The following is a 25043-nucleotide window of genomic DNA, read 5'->3' as shown; positions in this document are numbered from 1 at the left end:
AAAAAAAAAAAAGCAAATAGAATATGAAATGTTTCCTCTCACTCCATCTGTAGGAAGGTCGACCCTGCATATATCTGTTGTGAGGGCTAAAAAAAAATTAATTAACTTTTCCTCTCACCTTTTAAGTTCTTCTAGCTGGGCTAATAATCAAATTAACAGAGACAGACTAACAGGAGGAAATCAAATTCCTAATACATGCACATGGGAAATTCATGTAAGCATAAAAATTCCAAAGACAGTGAAGCAACATTAGGTATGTAAGGCATTTTGGACAAAGGGGAAAAAGGTCAAGTGTGGGGAGAGTATTAGATTTTAGAACTGACAATGGATGATTTACAGGTGGTTGAGGAAGACTGGAACACATATGGCAGTCAAATTCTTGCTGGGCAACTCAGGAACATTGGGATACAAGGGGTGTCTAGCTAACAGGTGCCTGCCTGAAGCCCTCTTACTTAGTATACTTAACTCAAATTAGGCTGTTCAGGTCAAGGCCAACATCCTAAGATTTCTTTCCTGAAGCATGTTTTTCCATCTCTTGGGCAGGAAAGGGGGAGGGTCAAATGTTCTTTTTGAGTCTTGTTTCTTAATCAACAGCTTAAAATCAATACCCCCAAAAGGCAGCTTCAGGGTGGCAAAGCTTTGGTTCCCTTCATTGTCAAATGCCTGACTATAAGTCCTAAATGAAAATGTTGCCATCCAGCATTCTATAAAATTTAGCTTATGGAAAATAAATCATCACAATGCCTATTTCAGGCCCAAATGATCATTTTTAGGTCAAAGAACTTATATAGTACAAAAATATACCTATTAAAATATCAGATAGCAGCCCCTTGACCAATAACACCCATCAGCTCAGTTGTATCTGCATCTATCAAATAACTGTTGACGTAAGAAATGTCTAAACCTGTAGAGAAGTTTAATGAGTTTATTTGAGCCAAACTAAGGGCAATTGCCTGGAATAAAATCTCAAGGGATTAAGAAAACGCTCCAGAGAAAGGCAGTTTTGCAGCTTATTTTATACATTAGAATCAAAGGAGGAGATGTTGTAAAGAGGGTTACATAAAATCTATTGATGGTAGGTTAAGGGGGTGGGAAAAAGCAAAGCAGAGAAATCTCTGGATTTGATAAAAAGTAAAACGAAGAGACACATACTTCTTTTACATTGGTGGATACAGGATAGCTAATAATTAACATTTACAGCAGTAGAGATGGTATTAGGGGAACAAGATAACAAGAGGGGCTCTGTAGTCCAGTGCTCTGGTGCTGTGGGTTGTGCCCTGGGGTGTTGGGAAAAAGGGATTACTCTGACATTCCAAAGGCATGTTATTGTAGATGCAAAATGACAACAAACAGGCTCTGCTCACTTAAGGTCAAGGTTGACCTTGTCAAGGCAGCTATAGGCCAAGGATGTTGACTACCCGCCATGACCAGCTTTTAGTTAGGAATTTCTATGTTCATACCATCCTGTGTGGTTAATTTCCGTCTCTGAGGTTGTAGGGCCCACTATGCTGGCCTCCCCTGGGCTTGTCAGATTTGGTATGTGGTCCCTTTTTCATCCATATTAAGTACCTCCAATATCACATTACCCATGAATTTCATGAGTAGCTTTATTTCTATTTTAACAACAGCAATATTATGCATATTTTAACACAAACTATTAATGATATTATTCTTGCACCTTATTCTCAACATGTTAAAAATAACATCTATAACAACCTTCAGATCTAGCCCTCATACAGATTGTCTTATTTCTAGTCATGGCACCAAAGGCTCCTTTTCAATCAGATTTGAAGTCCAAGGGTCATCTTTAATTCACTTCAAGCCATTCCTCACACTGCCAACAAATTAATCTTTCAAAAGTGCAATTCCTGTCATGTCAATTCCTTGCTAGAAAAAAAAGGGGAAAAGAAGCCAATGCCTCTCCATGCTGATTAACTACCAATCCTTTTTCCTGGGGTTTAATACCATCCAAGATATGCATTTGGTATCATAAATACCTTTAATTTGCACAGCTCTGTACTTTTTGCTATTATGAATTATGGTTCTTATTAGCTAACATTTAATGACTACTAAATATTTAGTCCCTGCCCTTAGGCTTCACATAAATTAGATAAGCTCAAGATAATCCTATTAGGTAGATACTATTGTATCCTTATTCCTAATATGAGTAAACCAAAATTACCAAGTTAGGTAACAGATGAGGAGAGCTGATTTCAGCCAGGGCTGTGATATGTCTGAAGTAACAGAGATGGAGCACTGAACAGTAGTGAGTCGGCTCTGTGTCTTGTGACTCCAAGGCTAATGATACTAATAATTCCTTTCCTTCTGCCCCTTAAACCAGATATAAATTTTAATTCCAAATGGAATGGATGTTGTTATTCTCTAGTGGAATGAGGATGGTTGCTGGAAGAGGCCACAGAAATTCTATTCCCTTTTTTCTCTAAACTGTGACATGGTCAGTGTCCCTGTTTGTAGCTGCTTTGCTTACTGCTTTGGTCACCATATCTAGATTTTCCCCAACAATTCTAATTTCAAACTTTCCACCCCTCATTATCAGAGACACGGTTTAGAAGAATGCATGAGAAAACATTGTCAATAAAACATTAAAGCCAATAAAAACTCGGACATGATGAAAAAGACGTTAGAGGAAGCAGAGGGAATGGAAACTCTAATGCCTCGGATGTTGCATTGTTACCTGGGCTTCACAACAAAGCAAAAGTGAAGGCCCCTCCCTTTTGTCTCCTGATTTCAGAACCTAACCTTGTGTCTTAAGTTCTGGCCTGACAAAAGCCCAGTGTACCCCTTGCAGATATACAATGAATAGCTTAGGAGAAAATGGAGCCCAAAGCATTCTTTCAAATAACCAGACAATTGAAGTAAATACGCACAAGTGAAGTATCCTTTGTTTTGTAAGCATAGCCTCTTACTTGCAAAGGAAAGAACTGATGTTTGACAAACCTTGTGATAAAGTTTTGCCCAAAGCAGCCACCTTTATTTTAGGATATGAAAATCTAATTAACTTTTATGATGTTAAACCCAAACACTTAAATAGAATTCTTAGGCATATGTGCTCAGTTAACCTACTATTGATAATATCAAATAAGTTTAAAAAACCATTGACATTTACATTTTCTCTGAGAAAAACATTAAAATAAAATTATGCATATAGGATGTAAGAATGTTAAAGGTATTCTTCATTACTTACTGTGGCGATTCAAGTAAAATTGGTCAATAAGTAGAAAGATGTTTCAAAATGGGCATCTACTTTTAATTTCAAAGAGCAGTCTATTCATGTAGTCTTGATACTGAATATTTTATGTATTTGACATGGAACAAAAAAAAAGGGTAGAAAATTCCTGAGCTGTGTTGTTAATTAAATGTCAAATAACACACTGAGATGACTATTTTATGATGACTTCAGAAAATTCCAAAGAGCAAGGTGTGTCTCTTTATAACCAAGGGGTTGTAATACCAAAGCAGAGCCTCCATGTGCTGAACATGTTCATGTTTTCCGCCTCTGCAATATGTTCCCAAAGGAGACCATCAGAGTAAAATTACATAAACTTGGACTCAGGTTTTGGTTTTATATAAATAAATAAATAAATACATACATACATACATACATACATACATACATAATATAATATAATTTTTAAAATGCAGTATGATAAAAAATATGGTGAATGTTTAAATTAAAAAATTATTATAGTAAAAGACACATTGCCATTAATCCCCCTCAAAATACTTCCCCTCGCTTGAACATACCTATCCCATCATTTTTTTTTTAATTAAAGTTTACCGGGGTGACAATTATTAGTAAAGTTACATAGGTTTTAGGTGTATATTCTGTAATATATTACTTATATATCACGTTGTGTGTTCACCACCCAGAGTCAGTTCTCCTTCCATCACCATATTTTTGATTATCCCGTCATTCTTGCCACTTTCTGAAGCAGTTCTGGAAGTCCTCATTCATGAGTGTCTTTAATTGTGCTGTCATGGCTGCCTTGATGTCTTGAATCATTTTGACTTTGGGGAAGAGCCAGAAGTCACATTGTGCCAGATCTGGTGAATAAGGTGGATGAGGACACACCGTAATGTTTTTATCTGACAGAAATTACCATATCAGAAGCGATGTATGACATGGCAGAGCATTGTTATGATGGAGAATGATTTATGACACACTTTAAAACACACCGTAGCTCACACCCGACTGACTGCACCGAACAAATTGAAACTTGTCACACACTGTTACTAAGGTTCAATGCACTGTTTCCTGTATTGAAGAAGCCTGCCTTTCCGTTAGATGGCACTCAGCAGCACCATTCACCGTATTTTGTGATCACAACAGGGGAAGGCTCTGTGTCACATATCGCTTCTGGTATGGCAATTTCTGTCAAATAAAAACATGATGGTGTGTCCTCATGCTCTTTATTCACCAGATCTGGCACTGTGTGACTCCTGGCTCTTCCCCAAAGTCAAAATGACCATGAAATGTAAATGTTTTTCATCGATTCAGGACATGGTGGCAGCACAGACATCACAACTAAAGACACTCACGAAAGAGGACTTCCAGAACTGCTTCAGAAAGTGGCAAGAACAATGAGATAAGTGTGTTTGCAGCAAGGGGGAGTGTTTTGAGGGGGATTAATGGCAATGTGTCTTTTACTGTAATACATTTTTTTAAACATTCACCATATTGTTTGATCACACCTTGTAAATAAATAAATACACAGTGCCAATAAAGAAATGAAAGATGAAGCTTTTTTAGGCTTTGTATCTAGGCTGCTTGTTATCTGAGCTTTTCAAAATCAAATCTGTACTAATGAATTTTCTTTTCCACAGGGAGACAAAGAAGCTGAATTAGGGCTTCCATTTTCCCCACTTTGTGATCGGAAGTCAACCATCGTGGCCCAGTCACAAATAGGTAATACTGAAGATCGGTTGTCGTGGAGAATGGGTGTGTGCTTGTCAGTTTTCCAATGAATACAACATGTTCAAAGGGGCAATGCCCATGAAAACCTCGCTCCATATTCATGATAAAATTTTTTGACCCATCTGTATGATGCTAAATCATAAGAGTTATTAAAACATTCTCACGAAACAAATTCAGTAAAGCAGTATTAGTAAATTTAATTGTTATTCTGTCTATAATCCTTTTACAAAAAAGAGAGGATTTTAATCTTGTAGAAGAGAGGATTTTTTTGCTGTTTTGTTGCTGATTAGTTTCTGTAATTTAATCCTTTGGATATAGAACAATTCAATGAAAATATTCATATGTCCGTTCTGTTATCACAATTGCATAATATGCTAATATATTAGTTCATATTATCTTGGAAAAAAATTGTTTTGATATGACTAGATAAGCCAACAATAGGAATTTTATAAAATGATACTGCTCCCTGCAATATTCATTCTTTTCATTTGTATTTGTGCTGGGGACTTTAAGTCCCACCCATTTTAAAACATATTAACGTTTATGCTCCATAGTTCAAATATTTGTAATAGTTATCCCTGAACAGAATCTTCATTAATTCGTAACTATTAGATGACTGCTTTACCTCTCTAACTGCCCCAATCCCACCTCCTACAAAGCAGGGGTGAGCTGGAAGAAAGCTTCTTGCTCTGACCTTTCCCTCTTCCCACTAAGTTCCAACAGCTGTTTTTCTAGATACTGTGACACAGGCACTTCTCATGCAGGTGAGAATGTGGCAAGTTAAGGACCTCCTCAGGTAACCTGGGATGAATGGAAGTTTCTGAGACTTTTTTGCTGTAGTATAAACTGCTGCCATGTTAGTACAGTTGGTGCCCAGTTATTTAAAACCATAACCAGAACTTGAAATAGCACGTTGGGTGGCCAAATAACATTGCTTTGACTTGAAGGCATCAATTAAAACACAAAACTATTGAAGTTTTTTTAACTAAAAAGGCACCTTAATATAATTCTCTGACTAATCTAGTTATTTGCAATGTGAATTACTTTTAGCCATGTATTGTGTTGTCAGAAAAGTCATGACGTATTTTGTCTATGTTTTTCAAAGTTTACTTATTTATATAAAGAACAAAGATCAATCAATATATATTGCCCGTTTTGTTTGATAACCTTTTGTCATCTTTCAGTGAGCTTCATAATTCCTTGTTCATAGAAGGACCTGTCTTTATTTGCGAAAAATTGAACAAGGTGCTGATTTACAGCCTTATCTGAATTGAACGTTATACCACGCAAGGAGTTTTGAAGACAGTAAAATAAGTGGAAGTCTGATGGCACAAGGTCAGGCGAGTATGGTGGGTGTGGCAACACATCCCATCCAAGCTCCAATAATTTTTGATGGGTGATCCAACTTGTGTGTGGTCTCGCGTTGTCACGATGGAGCACAACTCCTTTACAATTAACAAGTTCTGGATGTTTCCGGATGATGGATTCGTTCAAACTGTCCAGTTGCCGACAGTACACATTTGAATTGATCGTTTGGTTCCTTGGTAGGAGCTCAAAAAACCTTTTAAATCCCACCACACTGAGAGCATAACCTTCCTCTGATGAATGTCTGCTTTCGATGTCGTTTGAGGTGAATCATCACGTCGGGACCAAGACCGTTTGCACACCACATTGTTGTAAACAATCCACTTCTCATCACCAGTTATCAGTCGCTTCAAAAAAGGATCGTTTTCCTCACGTTTAAATGAGCATATTGCAGATGTTTATAGGCGCCATCAAATGAACTTCTTTGAGTTCATGCGGAACCCAAATATCGAGCTTGCTTTCATATCCCAGCTTCTTCAGGTGATTGTGAGCACTTGAATGACGGATGTTCAATGTTTCTGCAATCTCTCATGTCGTGTAACATGGGTTTGACTCGATCAATGCCTTCATTTTGTCGTCATCAACCGTGGTGGGCCTCCCTGACCAAGGAGTGTCGTTGAGATCAAAATCACCAGCACGGAATTTCATGAACCATCATTGGCACTGACATTCTTGAAGAGCATTGTGTCACCATAAACTTTATGTAACTTTTCACAAGCTTGATATGTGTTTTTCCCTTTATGGAAGTAAAACAGTAAAATATGGCAAAAATGCAGTTTGGCCTTCCATCTTCAACTTGTTGTAAAATCTCCAAAACTCAACCAAATCGCTCAATATTTTTTAGAATGAAGCTAGGACTGTCAGCTGTCAAATGACATAGCAATAACATAGATGCTAATGACTCTAGTATTTCCAAAAATGAAATAATGCCATCTGTCACAAAAATGCGTCATGACTTTTCCGATGACCCAATAACTAATGGCTGGGCTACTATTCAGATGTGGATATTTCTTGGGACACTCTTAGTTAACACCCCCCCCCGCCCCACCTCAATTATTCTCTTATATTCGATGGTAGTCCACTGCCTCCAAGAGTGTTTCAGGCAACAAGCATTTCACTTCCAGCACCACACCTCTGCAGGGACCTGGGGGTGTTGAAAGCACACAGAGCTTAGAATGGGCTCTCCTCCTCCACCTAAAAATGGGTGGTAAGTGCCCCATAGAGGACAGTGTCTTATTCTCTCTGTGTGTAGTTTTCTGTATGGAGTACTTTAAACATTAAAGTCTCTATTCAATCCTGACACCTGAAAGTGGGGGGATTAATGCTTCCCCCAGAGATGATAGTGTTCTTTTCGCTAATTTGACAGAACATTCCCACACGCTGTAAACTTACACTTTCATACAGAGAATAATAAACAGCAATCTGAAATATTAACCTACTGGCAGAAAGCTCTGACTGATATAGTATGAGAAAAAAATTTTTTTTGCCTTCCTGTTGCCTGAGTAAAAACTTCAATTATTTCATTTCTTTGGAGCTTAGATATTATTTCTTGATGGTCAATAATAAACTTCAACAACTGAGTGAAGACCTTTCAGAAAGGGTAATGATCCCTCTCATTGAGAAAGGAAAATATATTCATCCTAGTTAGACCTGAATTTATTGTTAACAATAAATAGTATGAGGCTGAATATTAAATACGAAAGCCAATATACTTGCTTTTGTAAGCTTAAATTGTATCACTTCCAACTTAATAGATTATTTTACACAGCTTTAGACTATCCCTATAGATTGTGCTATTGGATTAAAAATAATTGCAAGGGGTAAACTGAATCAACATTAAAGTTGATATTTGCTATCAGGAGAATCAGAGAGCCATCATTATTACTAATTTTAGAATTCAGAAAATTGTAACATTCATTTACCTTTTTTTTTTCTTTTGCTTTGTAGGTTTTATTGATTTCATAGTAGAGCCAACATTTTCTCTTCTGACAGACTCAACAGAGAAAATTATCATTCCTCTTATAGAGGAAGACTCAAAAACTGAAAATTCTTCCTATGGGGCACACAGGTTTGATATTTTCTTTTTTACATTATTTTTCATATTTCTGATGTTTCATAACCTTTTAATTATGATTATCTTTATTATTTCTAACATCTAGGCAGGAAATTCTTACAATAATTATTAGATAGTACTGCCATCTAGTGGCTATGTATTATATTGCACTTGACTTTGAAATTAAGAACTTGATGTGTCCACTACAAAAAAAATACCAAAGTTCTAAGGAATATATCAGAATGGTATTCAATATTCAAGAGAAATTTTTGTTGAGGACATAGATACTATGTCCTGGATATAGTGACATATTTGATTGTGTTGGTTTGCTTACAAAGAAATCAATCACAACCCATTTGTATAGAAAAGATGCCTTTAGGCTTTGCTCCCTCGTCCCATATGCCAACCTTCGTATTTTCTGGTTCTTTGGTTGTTACTGTTAGCTCAAGTATCTTTATGGGTTTATACACTGCTGATTCGTTTAGACGATCAAATGTGAAAGGCACCATGAACGATGGAACCTATTCCCCAGACTACTCCCTTGCAAGTGTGGACCTGAAGAGCTTCAAAAACAACCTGGTGGACATCATCCAGCAGAACAAGGAGAGATGGAAAGAGTTAGCTGCACAAGGTACGGTTGTTTATGAGGCCTACTGCCCTCTCTCATTATCTTAGCTCCTCTGAGATTTTGGATGTTTTTTATAAAATATGCACACCCTTGGTGGTATTTGGAATTTAGCTACCCTTTTATTATTCATAAGAAAGTTGGTTTCATCTGTTAAAGAAAAGGCGTTCTGCTCTGTTTATGCCCCAAGGACTGCAAAAGTGTGTGTGAAGTGGGTGACGGTGAAGTGGATATGAAGGATGGCACAATAAAATGGCAGCAAACTTTATATGACTTAATAACCTCCCGTTCATGTCTAGAGGTACTTTTGAGCCGGTGTTTTTGAGCTTTACAAGTGACTTCTGTGTTGTATTAGGGATGTAGCATTTAGTGTCAGAGATGTGGGTGTCTTGGTTTGTTTGTCTGTTTGTTTCAGTTTACTTCTTTGGCTGACAGTTTCACTCATGACTTGGAAAGATCATTTGTAATTTGCTACCAAAGAAAACAAAAGTGACTCTAGCTCTAGTTATTTCTGTGATATTTTCTGATTCGTATAAATTAGTCCATTTGGTCCACAGGATATGTGAGTTAGTATCTGTCATTATTCTTCGTGCATGAAATTGGCTTTCAAATTCCAGACTTGGCCACTGCCCTGTCTCACAGTCTCTTCCATTGCCCTGTCTCGTCAACCGCTATACACTCTGCACAGTGGCCTTCTGGCAGTTTCTTCATATACTCCAGGGCTTTTGAAATGATTGTTTCTTCAGCCAGAAATTCTCCTCTTGGAACTCTCTGCAAGGCTGATTACTTACTGGCTAGCAGGCCTGTTTTAATTTTTAGTTTGAAAAACACAGCACTTAATAACTCATTTAATTTAATTCTCACATGGACCTTACAAGGTATATGCTATTATTATTCCCATTTTACAGATAAGGAAACTGAGGTAGAGGACAGTTTTGTGATTTGCTCTAAATCTCACAATTAGTAAGTGAAGGAGCTAGAATTTATTCCTTCTTTCCAAACACAGTGCCTTAAAACCCTATGCTAGGCAGCCCCCCAGAGAGGCCCTCTTGGCAAGTAAAAGTTATGTCCTCTGTCCTATTTTTCCCTATTAGAGCCCATCTTAGTCACCTCAAAGCGATATCACTTATCCACAATCAGTGATATTTGCTTATTCCTTTCCTTATTTATTGTGTGTCTTTCACATGAGAATGTATGTTCCACAAAAGTTGGGCTCTGGCCTATTGTGTTTTCCAGTGTATTCTCAGCGACTAGCACGATGCTAAGACTATAATAGGCACTCAGCAAATGTTTGTTTAACATAAATAGTTAATTAATCCTGGATGGTGTCACATTATTCCTCAGCCTTTGCTATTAAAAAAGAGAAGAAATACCAATCTAATGCTTTCATCTGATTCTGTAACTCATATTTTCCCAGCCATATAAGCCTGACTTTAGTTGAAAGGAAATAGTTTCCCAAGCATTGGAGGCTTTATACAGCCAGTAAGAGAGCCACTTCCTGGGTGCATAACCTGTGTAGTCACATAGGCCCCTATGCTCAGAATGGGCTTGTGCTTATTTGAATGCGCTACTATTGTCTTCTTGAAATTCTTTGTAATTTTTGAGCCAGGAGCCTCATTGTATTTTTCACTGGGCCCTACAATTGGGGAGCCAGTCCTGGCCATCACAGAGAACCTTTGTAATGCTACGTTACTGTCACTCAGTAAAGAACCTAATACAAGACCCAGACAACAGTAGATAAAATGGAAATTCAGAGTGGTGAGGAAACTTTGAAGCCAGAATCTTTCCTGAGAGTATCTGTTTACCATTTCTGGATCACAGGTTTGCAGACAGCCTTTGCCACCATGTTGGGTTTATGCCAGAAGTGCAAATCCAATTCTATGTTTTAAAATTCTATTACTGCATCTCACTAAATTAGTGATCAAAGGAGAAAAATGTAAGATCTTGAGAGATGCAGAGAGCATTAAGAAAAGTCAATATTCAATCATGATAAAAATTCTTAAAATTCAGAGGAACATTCTTAATCTACTATTTCTGTTCTCCCACTTCTCATTTTTATTGCTTGAGGTTTTTCTTTTTTTTTTCCATTCCAACTAATTTTCTTTATGGTTTGAAATATTTATACTCTATTCCTATTATTTTCATGATTAATTAGAAAATTTTAACTATATAGCCAACCGTAGATAAGAGTGACATTAATCAGTAACTTTACCTGTCCACCAAATAACACAAAAACCTTAAAAAACTTTGCCTTTGATATTTTTAAAGACGTTTAAAAAATACAGACTTTATGTTAATAAAACCTTAAAATATACGCTTGAAACTCAAGAATATGAGGATTTCTGCTTTTCAGCAGTTTTGAAAAGTCAAGCTAGTGCAGAAAACTCTCTCAAGGTCTCTTCTGGGCATGCGAAGTTCCTCAGTCAGCCAGGGATGTATGGAGGGCGGTCTCAACCCTTCTATGGCTACTAATTGCTAGGATTTTTCTATAAATCCTACTGGTCTACCATTTGCTCCAAACATGGACCACAACTTCAGGCTTGAAAAGCTGTGGGTTTCCCCCCCATTTTTTCTAAACTAAATCCACCACTCCATGTAAGAGAATCCAGGGGTTCTGCCCTCTCTTCCCACCCCAATTTGAGGAAGTCACCTCTGGCAGCAAAGCTGGTTTCTGCAGCAGTTCTCAAGCCGAGGTTGATGGTGGGAGGTCCAGAGCAGCTCCAGGCAATCAGGTCACAGGTTCCTGCTCGTCTTAGCTGACGCTCCAGCAATTTTTCACAAATAAATGCTTCTCAAATTGTTGTGTTGCCTTGATTGATGTTCAGTGTGATGGGATAGTTGTTTTTCTTAATATTTTCCAAGTTTATACTTGTTTTCTGTGGAAACACTTGAACTCTTTACATCACTGTAACAGGAAGTCCTCTTTCTTCACGCTGGTTTTTTAATTAAACGTGCTGATTTATGTAATCTGCTTAGAAGTACCAGCCAGGAAAGGCTTTACTGAGAAAGTGATAACTTACGTAAGTACATTAAGGAAGTTAGAAAGAGCTATGGGGAGGTCTGGGGTAAAGGGTGGGGAATACATTTTCAGACATAGAAAATAACCTGCAAAATAGTAGGGAGGCCAAGCTTGTCTGACATGCAGAGATACCAGGAGGCAGATGAAGCTGAGGGACACTGAGCAAGTGGGGAAAATGTAGGCCATGTGATAAACGGGTTATGTGCTACATCATTGGTTTTGGCCAAAGACAGATAGATAGTCTAATCTGCAGAGTTTGGGAGAAGAAAAATAAAGTGGTCTGAATTGAAGTATTGAAAGGATTACTGGGGCTGCAGCATGGAAAATATTCTTCTCTTTGGGAGGCCAAAATAGAAACAAGGAGGCTAGAAAGGAGGCTATTGTTTATAACCCAGGAGAAAGATTGGAGGTTAAAACAGGTGGTAGTGGTGGGGGTGAAGTGTCTCAATTCTTGATACATAAAGATGGTGGCTTCATCCAGTGTGTGTGAGTAGGAAGAGATAGCAAAATGAAATTGGATTCTGGATATATTTTGAAATTAGAACTGATAGGATTTGTTAATATATTAGATGTGAAATCAAGAGGGGAGTCAAGAATAATAATGCCAGACTTACGGTTTTCTTACACGTGAATTATATATAATAAGTTTATGTAATTATTTTACAGAGCCACTTGGGATTCTTTAGCCAAGCTTAAGATGCACATGCCATATTTCCCAACAATGTCACCATGTATTTTCACCCTAGAGAGACTTTTGCTCACGTGCATCAGAAGACATAAGCAAAATGTTCATTACAGCATTGTTTATATGTCCACCCCCCCAAAAAAACAACCCAGTAAAATTAATTCATAAGCTGTGGTGTATTCATATCATGGAAGAGCATACTGCTGTTTAGATAAGTGAACTTTAGCTGTGAGCCTCAACAGGGATGAAAGACACACAGTGTTGATCCAAATATGCAAGCTGCTGAAATATACAAGATGCCATTTGTAGAACTTTATATAAAAAACCCTGCAAACTAAACAAGGTTTTAGAATACACATATGATAAAACTAAAGAATGTTAGCGGGAAATATTCAGAACCTAGGGGGAAGGATGGAAGATTTATTTAGGAATTAATTTTATTTTATTTCTTAGGTTGGATGCTAGACACATAAATGTTCATTTTATGAATATAGTTATACCTAGTGATATATGTACATATAATCCATTTGTATAAATAGAATATTTCATAATAAAAATGAAAACAATGCGATTTGCTACACACAAACATATGTATGTATTCAGTCTTAAATTCACTGAAGATGAAATTCTTTATTATAATTACATTGAAATGAGAATAAACAGGTTATAAGATGCTTAGAGCTTTGGAATATAAATTAAATTTGAGGCTCTGAACAGAATCCCAGATGTTTGCTCACCATCATATTAGCCCCGAAACTACATTTTACAGATATCTCAAAAACATCCCACTGACCCTAGAGCAGTGGAAAGTGTGGATGCTTAGGCTCCAGGGTGTGACGCTCCTGGGTCATCAGTAAGACAGAACACTTTTTTAAAGAGTAATTTCATTCATCAAGACTTCACTTAAGGGTCTGGGAACATCTTTCTAAGAACGTTGTATGTAAACACATTCCTTTTTAGCGTGGGGCCTTTAAAAAAAAATGCTTTCCTCCATCCCAACGGTTTTTGGTTTTTTTTTGGTTAAATCTTACCCATTTTAAGTGAGGAAAATGCCTTCATACCCCACTCAGCATTCCTCAGCATCTTAACTCTCCTCAAAAAATGTGACTATTGGAAAAATAATACCTACTCTAAAGAAGAAGCACATATTCCCATAAGTCCTTGCCTATCTCCAGTGGTGCTCCAGAGGCTTGGAGATCATGGGATGCAACTTTGAGAGCAAGGTGCCTAAGGAAGTAAGAAAAAAAACAAACACATTTGCCTATACTGGTGGCCAACTAGGTGATAGATGCCTAATTAACAACCAAGGAAATCATATACAGTAAAGACATATATACATTTTATTTTATTTTTTATTTATTTATTATTTTTTTTTTTTTAGCTGAGCCATCCTGCTACCTGTTGGCAGCTCAGCGGCTGCTCAGCTCGGGCTGGACTCGAACCGCTGTTGCTCAGAGCTCAAACTCTTGAGCGAGCTCTTAACCAACTGAGCCACTCGGCCGGCCCGACATATATACATTTTAAAATGCCATATAAATGTAGCTTATTTTCATTGGTGGCCTGCCGTCCTATGTTATCAGAACCATTTGGATCTAGAGCTGTGATGGAGGCGTGCTTTAGGTTCACACCGGGAACTTTAAAAAGAAGCGTATTTGTTTAAAGCAGCCCCTGAATGACAAACATAAATACCTGTTCTTTCTCAAAGCAAAAGAGTTACTTTTGTTAGCTACCTGAGAGTTTGGTGCACCTTTAAATGCAAGAATTCCAAATTGGACTAGGTCTACCAAATCCACCTTGATAGGAGCAAAAACCATAAATCAATCCCATATCTGCTTTCTTTCCCGTCATCTCAAGGAGAATGTGTACTTGAGAAAAACTAGAGTGGAATTTAGAATGGAACCTGTGGGCGTCAGTATGGAAGGGAATGCAATATGTTTCTGACTGTACTGAGTAATTCACTGATTTATTTGATATTGATTCAAACTCCAAAATACTAGGCTCAAAGAAGATTAAGAAGTGGGAAACGGAGGCAGCGTGGGAACTGAGGTGCTACCGGATTTGCATTGTGCACGAATCACAGCTCTTTAGAAGCAGAAGGAAACCTAGTGCTAGTTGAAGGCAAGCTTGACATTTCAGAATATGTATTAAAATTTTCAAACACACAAGCGTTTCCTAATTTCTTTTTGTGATTTATTTCCTACATCATTGCTCTAGAGTCATAGAATATGTTCAGCATGATAACATTCATTTGAACTTTTTGAGAGCTAGTTTTGGCTTAAGAAGCTCAGATGTGACACAGAAAAGGAAAACAAATAGTATTTTGATTGGACTTACTTTGATATAAATTTGGGGAGAATTGTCATCCTTATGATATTGTCTTCCTATTCATATATATCTGATCATTCATAAATCTTCTTTCATGTTTCTCAGAAAGTTTATTTTTCATTGATAATAATAACAATTGATAATGATGAAAAATACTAGTGTTATTAGATGTTAGGTCCTATACTTATTATATAAGCATATAATAAATTATGTAATCACTGAATATTTATAATGAATAATAAGTTATTTAAAAATTTTGAATATACTTAGTTGAATTTTTCATCAGTATTTTATATTTTTGTTGCTTTGGTGGATGGCTATTTCTTGCAGATGTATAGAGATACATTTACTTTTGAATACTGGTCTGCAAATAAGGACGGCTTTTTTCTTTCCCAATGTATATCTTTTATGATTGTTTTTCTTGAGTCAGCCGCACTAGCAAGTTTATCCTGAACTTTCTGAAATGGAAGTGGTGATGGCATTCAGCTTGTCTCTCAATTTAAAGGGGCGGTGTTTAATGTTTAGGCATTAAGTGTGATGTTTCTTAATTCCTTTGGTCTTCTCTTTGTGAGGTTAATTATATTCCTATCAATACAAAATTTGTTAAGAAACTGTATTTTAAATGAAATGTTTAGTTTTAGCAAATGTCTTTTTTGTGGCTTTTAAAATAATTCATATGATTTTTCCTTTTAATTGGCTCATGTAGTGAAACCTATTAATAGAGTTTTCTAATGTTGAAGCATCTTGTATTTCTTAGATAAAGCCAACTTAATCATGATGTATTAACTTTAAAAAATTATATATTACTTTTGCTTACTTTTAAAAATAAATATTATGAGTAAGATTAGCTTGTCATTTATTTTTCTCATACTGACCTTATTTAGTTCAGTTATTGAGATCACATTAGCCTCATAAAATGAGTTGGAATTTTTAAATTCTTGAGTCTGTGTGTGAGATTGAAATTGACATTGAATTTTTGGTAGAATTTACCTTTAGAAATCACGTAAGCCTAGTGTTCTCGTTATAGAATAATTTTTATCTGCTTATTCAATTCCCATTTCTCTTTCCCTCACTTGCTCTACTCCAGCCACACTAATCTCCACACTGTTCTTTTGTTTTCTTTCAACACATCAGATACCTTCCTGCTTTAAAAACTTTGTACCAGCATTTTTGTTAGGAATTCTCTTTCTTCACATACAATGTGGCTGCCTTCCTCTCTGCTTTCAAGTCCAACTTCAGTTGTCACCTTGTCAATGAGGTCTTGCCCAGCAAAAAATTTCAAATTAAACCCATGTTCCTCTTTTGCCCCCTGATTACCCCCCACCATTTTCCCATGATGCATCACTGTTTAGTCTATAAATAACTGACTTATTATTTTTAATTTTTATTGTCTGTGTTTTCCCACTAAACATAAGGTTCGTGAGAACAAGGATGTTTGTTTTAATCAGTTATGTATCCCAAAGCTCCAGAACAGTGATGTTACAAAGTAGAAACTCAACTCAAACAATTATATGTTGAAAGAAAGAAGGGCAGGAGGGGAAGAGAGAGAGCGAAAGAGAGAGAGAGAGAAAGAAGACGAAATTAAGGAAGGAAAGAAGAATGAAAGAAGCAATGGGGAAGGTAGGGGAGGAAAAAAACCTACCATCTAGGCCAAGAAATATGATATTGCCAAGCCCAAGAAGTTCGCTCTAAGTTCTTCTCTAATTATTTCTTTCCTTCTCTCCCTTCTATGGTCTAATCACTACTTTGAATTTTGTGATAATTATTTCTTCTTTGTGTTTTTTTTTAAAGCTGTTACTCCTCTTTGTGCAACCTTAAATAATACATGTTTTAGTTTTGCTTGTTTTAAAACTTGGTGTAAATGGAATCATGCTGTATATGTTATTTTACGAATAGCTTTCCACTCAGGGCCATGTTTTTTGAGATTGATCCATGATGATCCAAATAACTATTGTTTGTTTCAGTGGGGATTTTTTGGATCTTGACAAAAATCATGACACAAAAAATATATCCAAACACTGTGCAGATTTTTTTTCTTTTAAATGAAGTATTTAAGTCTTTTAAATAATATATTTAACTCAAAATGTGATGGGACTGGCAAAACTCAGGGTCCTGTGTCAGAGGCTGTAAGTGGCTGGCACTCGTGTATCTTTTAATTCTTTTCTCTCCTCTATTTTCTTTTGGGTTCCATAGGATGCAAAAAAAAAAAATTGCCCTGAAACAATAAAGAATTAAACCTCTCTCACCACCAATCTGAATTCTATCCTTATTCTTCTTGTTTCTCTTGGAGAAAACATCAATACATCAATCCATGTCCAGTGAATGAGAAACCTAGATATCTTCTGAAGGAATGGGTGGGAAGGTAGAGCTTGACTACCTGTTTTCTAAGACTTTGCTCCACACATGGACCTGGCTTTTGAATCTCAAGATAAAGAATGTATGCTTTTGTTCCTAAATACTTCATAAACAACACCTACATCTACTTGTCTGAATGGGCGTGGGCCTGGTAACAAGTGGGAACAAAACCAGATTAGTTAATAGTCATCATCAAGGCAAACATCTTTTGTAGTTCTTTCAGGACATAAATTGATAATAACGTGGGATTGCTGAATTAACTTTATTTAAAACAATATTACTTGATTAACATTTACTGGGTAGTTTTACCACTTTGCAGGAAAAATAATTAGAGGTTAATTTTTCTTATAATTTGAATGATTTAAAACTAACTCAATCATGTGATGCAAATTAATACGTAATTTTAACTTCTTTGAAGTTTTCAGTGTGGTTAATAGTTTTAAACAATGTTTCAGAGGGAAACTGACATTTTCGATTACAGAGAAATCTGAATTTTTTTTTTAAATGTGAAAATATTCTCTGTTTTGTGCCACGGTCTTGGGGTACCTTAAGGCATGCGAGGTATGTGAATTCAGTTACTTAAACTATTTTACCTAGAAAACTGACAGGAGCATAAAAGCCAATTTTTAAAATTGAGCACTCTAACATAGTATAAATGGTCAGTTTGCTCTTATTCACACTCAGTATCTAACTTAGGGAACCTCAGGGACAAATGCAAGAAATTATTGTCTCATCCTCCCCACATGACTCCCACAGCTTCTCTAGTCCCTTTTGAAAAGTTCCCCAATTTTAATCAGGCTGATTCTTCCTTTTGGTTTCACAGGATGTGAAAGAATCCCCACTGGAACAATAAGGAGTAATCCCATCTGAATGCTACTTTATCCTCCTCCTTTGCTTCTTGGGGAAAACCTGGGAGTCTTCAGGAAGCAAGGCTGAGTGGCTTTAGTCTCTGTTCCCTAACTCTGACCCTTAGGGCACTTAAAGAGGCTTCCTTGGTGACTATTTAAAAATTGCCTGAGGGGCAGACCCAGTGGCTCAGTTGGTTAAGATCCCGAGCTCTGAGCAACAGGGTTGCCGTTCTTCAATTCCCACATGGGCCAGTGAGCTGCACCCAAGCTGAGCTGCTGCTGAGCTGCCAACAGGTGGCAGGATGGCTCAACTGGTGAGAGCACGTGCTTCTAACAACAAGGTTGCCTATTTGGCTCCCGCATGGGATGGTTGGCTACACCCACCCGCAACTAAGATTGAACACGGCACCTTGAGTTGAGCAGCCCTGAGCTGCTGCCGGGCTGCCGGATGGTGACTGGAGTTGGAGCTGAGCTAGCTGCGCCCTCCACAACTAAGATTGAAGGACAACACCTTGGCTGTTCCCCTTCCCTAATCCCCCAATAAAGTCTTAAAATAAAAAATCACCTGAGGACTGATACGTAAGCTGCTCAGGAAGAAGAAATATGATTGTTAGCCTAAACATCACGCCTACACCTGTTATACAGCAGTAGTTTCACTTCCAAAGCCCTATATCATTATGATATTTCTCCATACTTTCTCATAGGTCTCTGTTAGCCTTCTGGTCACTTTTCTTTCTTACTAGTCGGCAATCCCTTTTAGACCCTCACAGTGCTCCTCACTCTTCTGCATCTGTTGCTTAGAGAAAATAATAATACATTTTTTTAAAAAAGAACAATAGCATGTCCATGTTACTTTGTATTGAATTACTTTAAAAGCTTATGTTTATAAATATGTGTGCATTAAATATTTCAGTTATTCCTGCCCATTATCTTTTTAATCAATGAAAACTCTTCATGTAAAACATAATGTGTTTTAGGTAATAACTCCTAACCTACCAGGACTGTGAATCCTAAGCATCATTTTGAGAAAAAAAAAAAAGATGTGTACTTTTTAGATTTCAGAAGGGATAAGTTAATCATAGGGAAACAAAATCTTTCAGAGATAAAAACTAGAGTTTGCTCTCATTCTGTCTCTACTTATGGTTCAACAATGTAATTAACAGTTTATATGACACCTTTCTAGTAATTTTAAAATCATATATTTTAAATTACTAGTAAATTACATATTATATTATACATTTATTTTATTATTCTTATTTCCAATTTAATCCCTTCAGCCAACATTCTACATTGTATTATCAGTACAACAGAGCAGGAGTATGCATTTGATAGAATGGAACATTTGGGAGATCAAAACTATAAAGTTCCATGAGGTAGTATTCACCAAAGGCTCTTAACCCTAGAAGAGCTTAAATAACAGCTTGAACCGTGACTATGTGCTTTCTGTGCTTTTCATTTACTCACTTATTTATTTTAAAGGTGCAACTCAATAGTTTTCAACCCTGGCAGCATATTAGCATCATCTGGGCTACTTTATTTTTTATAAGTTCAACATGGCTTATCTCCAGTTCACAGAAGTAGGTCAAAATAGAACACTTTTGTGTATTTATGTGAATGCAGCAGAACATGGTGGGGGAGAACAGGAAATTTCATCAGCTCATGGTCAAGACAAGCCAAGTACAGATTAGAGTCTGAGCCAATGCCACCCAGGAAAGCTGTACGCATGTAGGAAATAGCAGTGCATATCTTGGTAATGATATTCCATATACATATATATATATATATATATATATATATATATATATATATATATATATATATATGTCTTGGGTCACACGTCTCTACCCTGAAAATTATGCCTGTACTCCTGGAAAGTCAGTGGATTTTTTTTTTCTACCTTTATCCTGTTCTGTCGTTCTCATGGAATGCAATGCTTGGGTCCCCTTCTCCACCTTGCTCATTAAAATCCTACCTATCTTCCAAAACTCCATTTTTCTAAGAAGCCTATCATGTAAGCATAGATGCATTCATATTACAATGCAGGTAATTCTATTATGCCTTGCATTCTCAAAATGGAAAAAAAAATACACTCAACAGGGACCTACCCAAATCAGTGTTGGAATATGAGTGAAAGCGGAGAGGAGATTCAGGAGATGTTTCCAATTCCACATGCCATGCAGAGATCCTGACATTCCCCTTTTGGAACTGTGGACTCTAGCTGAAATCAGGTAGAATTGTATTCTGTAGGAATCCAGACTATCTTCTTGAATGTTCTTTAGGCAATAATTCAAGTGGGGAAAAAAATAAGTTGAAATTAGAAAAAAAATGAATTATCTCAAGCTTACCACTGATCATTATATCAGTCACAGAAAGTTTCAGGAGCAAAAGTAAAATATATTGAAAAAAAATTTTAATATATAAATTATATTTATTCTCATAATTTCACCACAATAATTCCTATAAACATGGCTAATTATAAATGCTATGTACAATTTACTTTTTCACAAGTTCTTTATAGCATTTTCTCTAGATTGTTAAACTAAGTAATTTTTTTCTAGAAGGAAAAACAAGTTAACAGAAACTCAAATTTTCCTAATCAGTGAACATCTTTAAGTAAAATCTCTTGCATGGTGGCAGCTCTAATTTGACCAAAAGACTTGGAAATTTCAATTTACTTGCTGGAAATCTACCTGGACCAGTGAGAGAAAGGGAACCCATTTTTGCAGATTGCTCAGCTGGAGTCACAAACCACATAAATAAGTTACAAATTCCTTGGCTGATCTAGCCCAACTGCTATGGGAGTAGATTCATCTGATGGCTATGTTAGCATCTTTATACTTTCCAATGTCTGTTAAAATGGCATTTGTAGCAATTCTCTTTACCAAGATAATGTGAGTGTCAATAAATATTTTGAGCAGTTAATCACTAATTTTGTCATTTCTGCAACAAAGCTTATCCATGTATTTATTTTCACTTTGGTTGTCCATTTTCTAAAACATCTAAAAGGGTAGTGTGGCTTTCATAAGCTTAATGTATCTTATATGTTAATTCCACCATTTTTCCTCCTGAACAAATGCTTTAAAGGTTCTCTGCCACTTAAAAAAATGATTCATAAAATTTTAAGGGACAGATGTCTTTGAAAAAATGTTTATATTATAGTAGGAGTGAACAGCAGGGGTAAAATGGCTTAATATACTGTTTTGGGGTTTTTTGTGGGATTTGTGAATGACTTGTCAAATATATAATTCATTTTAAGGTCAGTCAAGTTATTATCCTCCTGAAAAGCCTATTATTTGCGTATGGCTCTTTTACACCTTTTTTACTGTGATCCTCTGGCTGTTGACTTAATGGTTAATTGTACTAGACCAGTAGGTACACCCCAGTAATTAATTAGTTGAGACTGGCTGGTGTCCAATATTGAATAATATATTTTCACAAATAAGTATATTTATCCTTACTCTCTGGCTCTGCCTTCAGGGGAAAAAAAAGGCTATCATTTATTAACAGATTTAATTTAAAAGATAAGGCTTATATATACTTATACTAAGGAAAGACAAAAAAAATAAATAGGGGGTATAAAGGTATACCCAGGAAGGCTGCATGGTACAGAGTTAGGATCTAGAACTCTGGAATTCAACTAGCTTGTTCAATCCTGTTCCCATCAGGTATTAGGTACATAACCTTGAGCTATTGGGTTGTCAGGAAAGTCATGACGTGTTTTTGCATTGAAAAACATACAAAAATACATCGTGACTTTTCCGATGACCCAATAGTTATTTAATATCTTTGTTTGAGTTTGTTCATTTGTAAAGTGAGGATCGTGAAAATAGTGTCTATCTCAAGAACTGTCGTGAGAACTAAATGAGTTAATACATGTAAAGTGTTTAGAATTTAGTGTTCTCTACAGTAATCCTTATTCTCCTGGGCTCACATATGTGCCTCTAAACTATATGGAGAGCTTATAGGAGGCTTCCTTTAAAAAGTATACTATGGAAAAACCCTGCTTGCTCATAACAATTTTGACATGAGTTTATACTTAATTTATAACAAAACATGTAATGGATCAATTCCATCCACTGAGTAAACTGCTGTGTGGTGAAATGATCTTGACTCTTCTGTCACCTTTCCATTCTTAATCCATCATCATAGACTATAGAGTTTAGCTCCCAAATATCTCACAAATCCATCCAGTTTTCTGCATGAGTGAATGAGGGATGGAACTTGTTTTGAATAATTGATATGGCTGCCTAATTTGTAGAGCTGAAAATGAACAATCTTTACCTACATATTTTCTGTTGAGAATTTTGCCACTTAAAATGCTTACCTTTATTTTTTTCTTGGCATAGAATCCTTTAGGAAAAGAAAAATATTCTAAAAGAGAGTATCCCGTAGACCTAACTGCTCTAAAAAAGAAGGGATTTTAGTTGATCCAGTAAACTTGGTTTTTGGCAATTTACTTATTTCCCCAAAGAGTTTTTACCACCTTACATTTTATCCCTTAAAATATGCCTGGATTTAGACTTCTAATATAGTCAAAACAGTTCATTTCTCCTGAGTTTACTTCTTCTAGGACTGTTGTTCATACTTTGGCTATGATAATTTTCCCATGTGAAGTATAGGAATTTAGAAAACTCTCTGAAGCCATGCAAAAAAGAGTTATAGCTGAGGTCTTTGACCTTTGTTATGTGTATTTAATTTCCATGTTTTGTTCCTTCTCCAAAGAAAAAATTATGAAAAGTAAAGGGGTGGACCGGCTGAGTGGCTCAGTTGGTTAAGAGCTTGCTCAAGAGTGCAAGCTCTGAGCAACAGCAGTTCAAGTCCTGGCCCGAGCTGAGCTCCGCTGAGCTGCCAACAGGTGGCAGGATGGTTCAGCTAAAAAAATAAATAAATAAAAATATAGGGGAAAGAAAAAGTTACTCAAGAGATCTTTTCAGGTGGGATTTAGTACATAAGTCTTCAAGGGGAAATGATGAAAACCTTCAAGAATCTGATGCTCAAACTTTATTTCCATATCTTCAAAATACAACTTAGGTCCATTCTTTAGCAAGACAGCTGGTAATAAGTCACTTGGGTGCCTTGCACTAATTTTAATTTGTACTAGGAAATTTTTGTGGGGGTAAAAAGAGAAATTCAGTACAAAGACTCACTCAATAATATTAATTCATCACTCTGGATTTATTCAGAATGGGATTCATTCAGAAGAGTCTTTTGTTCCTACATCACCTTTACATCTTGGGTTTGGTGTCCATAAAATATGCTGAGCAAGTCAGCAGATTAAAGAAAACTCACAAAATACTAGTAAGAAATAGGACTCTTATCCAATAAAATCAGTTCAACAAGAATTAAGATAATAGTCTTGATGTTAGTTTGACGTAGAGTAATAGAGCACCCACAATTTATTTTAAATAAGTTTACCCCATCATGAGAGTAATCCTGTTATATAAATCTTTATGGATTAGAGATTGTACAACTGCCCCCAATCCTGGCTGGATGTTATAAATCAGTAAAGTGCTTTGTGACTAATTGCTTAAAGTGCTCTTATTTTAAAACATGAATTTATACGTTTTCTTCAAAAGGAGCAACTTACATATATGTCCAAGAAAAGCAATTTGTTCCATTACTACTTTAAAAAACTATAAGTAGATGAAGCTAACTCTCTCCACACATCCCTTCAATTAGCCCCTCTTCATAACCAGCCTAAGTTAGATAGGAAAATATATATAGGAGAGAAAGAAAGAACACTAGTCTTTCATCCCAGGTTAAAGGATAGCTGGATATGTGAGATTGTTTTCTATTTTGGCTGATACTTGGGCCTTAATCAATGTAGTTACCAAATCAGCCCTCTAAAATTTGGTGACCTAAAGCTAAAAATGGAAGAAACAATGATTTGTTCGGGAATTTAGTAGCCCTGATTCAACTCAATCTAGAACTCGGTCAAACAATTTATAGAATATCATAAAGGACATCTAAAGACTACTAGAATTTGGATTATGCACACCATCAGTATTTGCTGAATCTTTCTTCCGTAGTAGGTACCAACTTGTTGAAAATTATGATGATGAAGCTTGATGAAAATTCTAAGTGGTTTTATTCTCCATGGGAAAATAAATAAAATCAAAGGAGACATATTTTCCTGACTCTTTTCTGATCTTCTCTAGAGGAAAATTTATACAAAATGGTGCTCTCGCTACTGAAGAATTTTATCATAAACACTAAAAATTAAGACATTTGTGATGTTTGCAATCTCTAGGGCAGAAGCAATTTATTGCTCTTGCTATGTCTGAATCTGCAAGGAAAACTGAATACAATTTGAGATCCCTCAGGTCTTAAATGCTGGCCTGATGAAATGAGCTAAGGGTCCACTGTGGTATTGCAGGATGGAAAGTCAGAGATCATCAAGACAAAAATGATGACAGGGTTTTTCACTCATTTACACCTTTTGATTTTTTAAGCCTAGATACTGCAGCCATATAATTATGCTGGATTTCCCCCCCCAGCTTTATTGAGTTATAATTGACATATGACATTGTGTAAGTTTTAAGTGTACAATATGTTGATTTGGGTCACATATATTGTGAAATGATTACTACAGTAGGGTTAGGTAACAAACACCCCCATCACCTCACATAATTATCTTTTTTTTTTTTTAAAGATTTTTTTTTATTGGGGAATTGGGGGGATGGGAACAGTGCTGGGGAATTGGGGAAAGGGGAACAGACAAGTTGCTGTCGTTTTGTTCTTCAATCTAGTTGTGGAGGACGTTGCTTCACTGGCCCAAGTTGGCACCATCATTGCGCTCTTCTCTGGCGAGGCAGATCAGTCGCCGGCTTCT

General features: G+C 36.3%; 1 protein-coding gene across 6 annotated transcripts in view; it reads left to right on the top strand.

The window, feature by feature from the left end:
• PDE1A (phosphodiesterase 1A) overlaps positions 1–25043 on the top strand; it is a 353512-nt gene that overhangs the window by 315683 nt on the left and 12786 nt on the right. For all 6 annotated transcript variants that reach the window (XM_019661202.1, XM_019661200.1, XM_019661201.1 and 3 more), the window contains 3 exons: positions 4846–4927; positions 8249–8369; positions 8840–8985. In XM_019661202.1, the coding sequence (XP_019516747.1) occupies positions 4846–4927; positions 8249–8369; positions 8840–8985 (349 nt within the window). The remainder of the gene's footprint in view (positions 1–4845; positions 4928–8248; positions 8370–8839; positions 8986–25043) is intronic.

Source organism: Hipposideros armiger, unplaced genomic scaffold (genome assembly GCF_001890085.2).
Source record: "Hipposideros armiger isolate ML-2016 unplaced genomic scaffold, ASM189008v1 scaffold_338, whole genome shotgun sequence".
Lineage (NCBI taxonomy): Eukaryota > Metazoa > Chordata > Mammalia > Chiroptera > Hipposideridae > Hipposideros > Hipposideros armiger.
The sequence above is the reverse complement of the archived record's forward strand: the minus strand, read 5'-3'. Positions and strand labels throughout refer to the sequence as shown.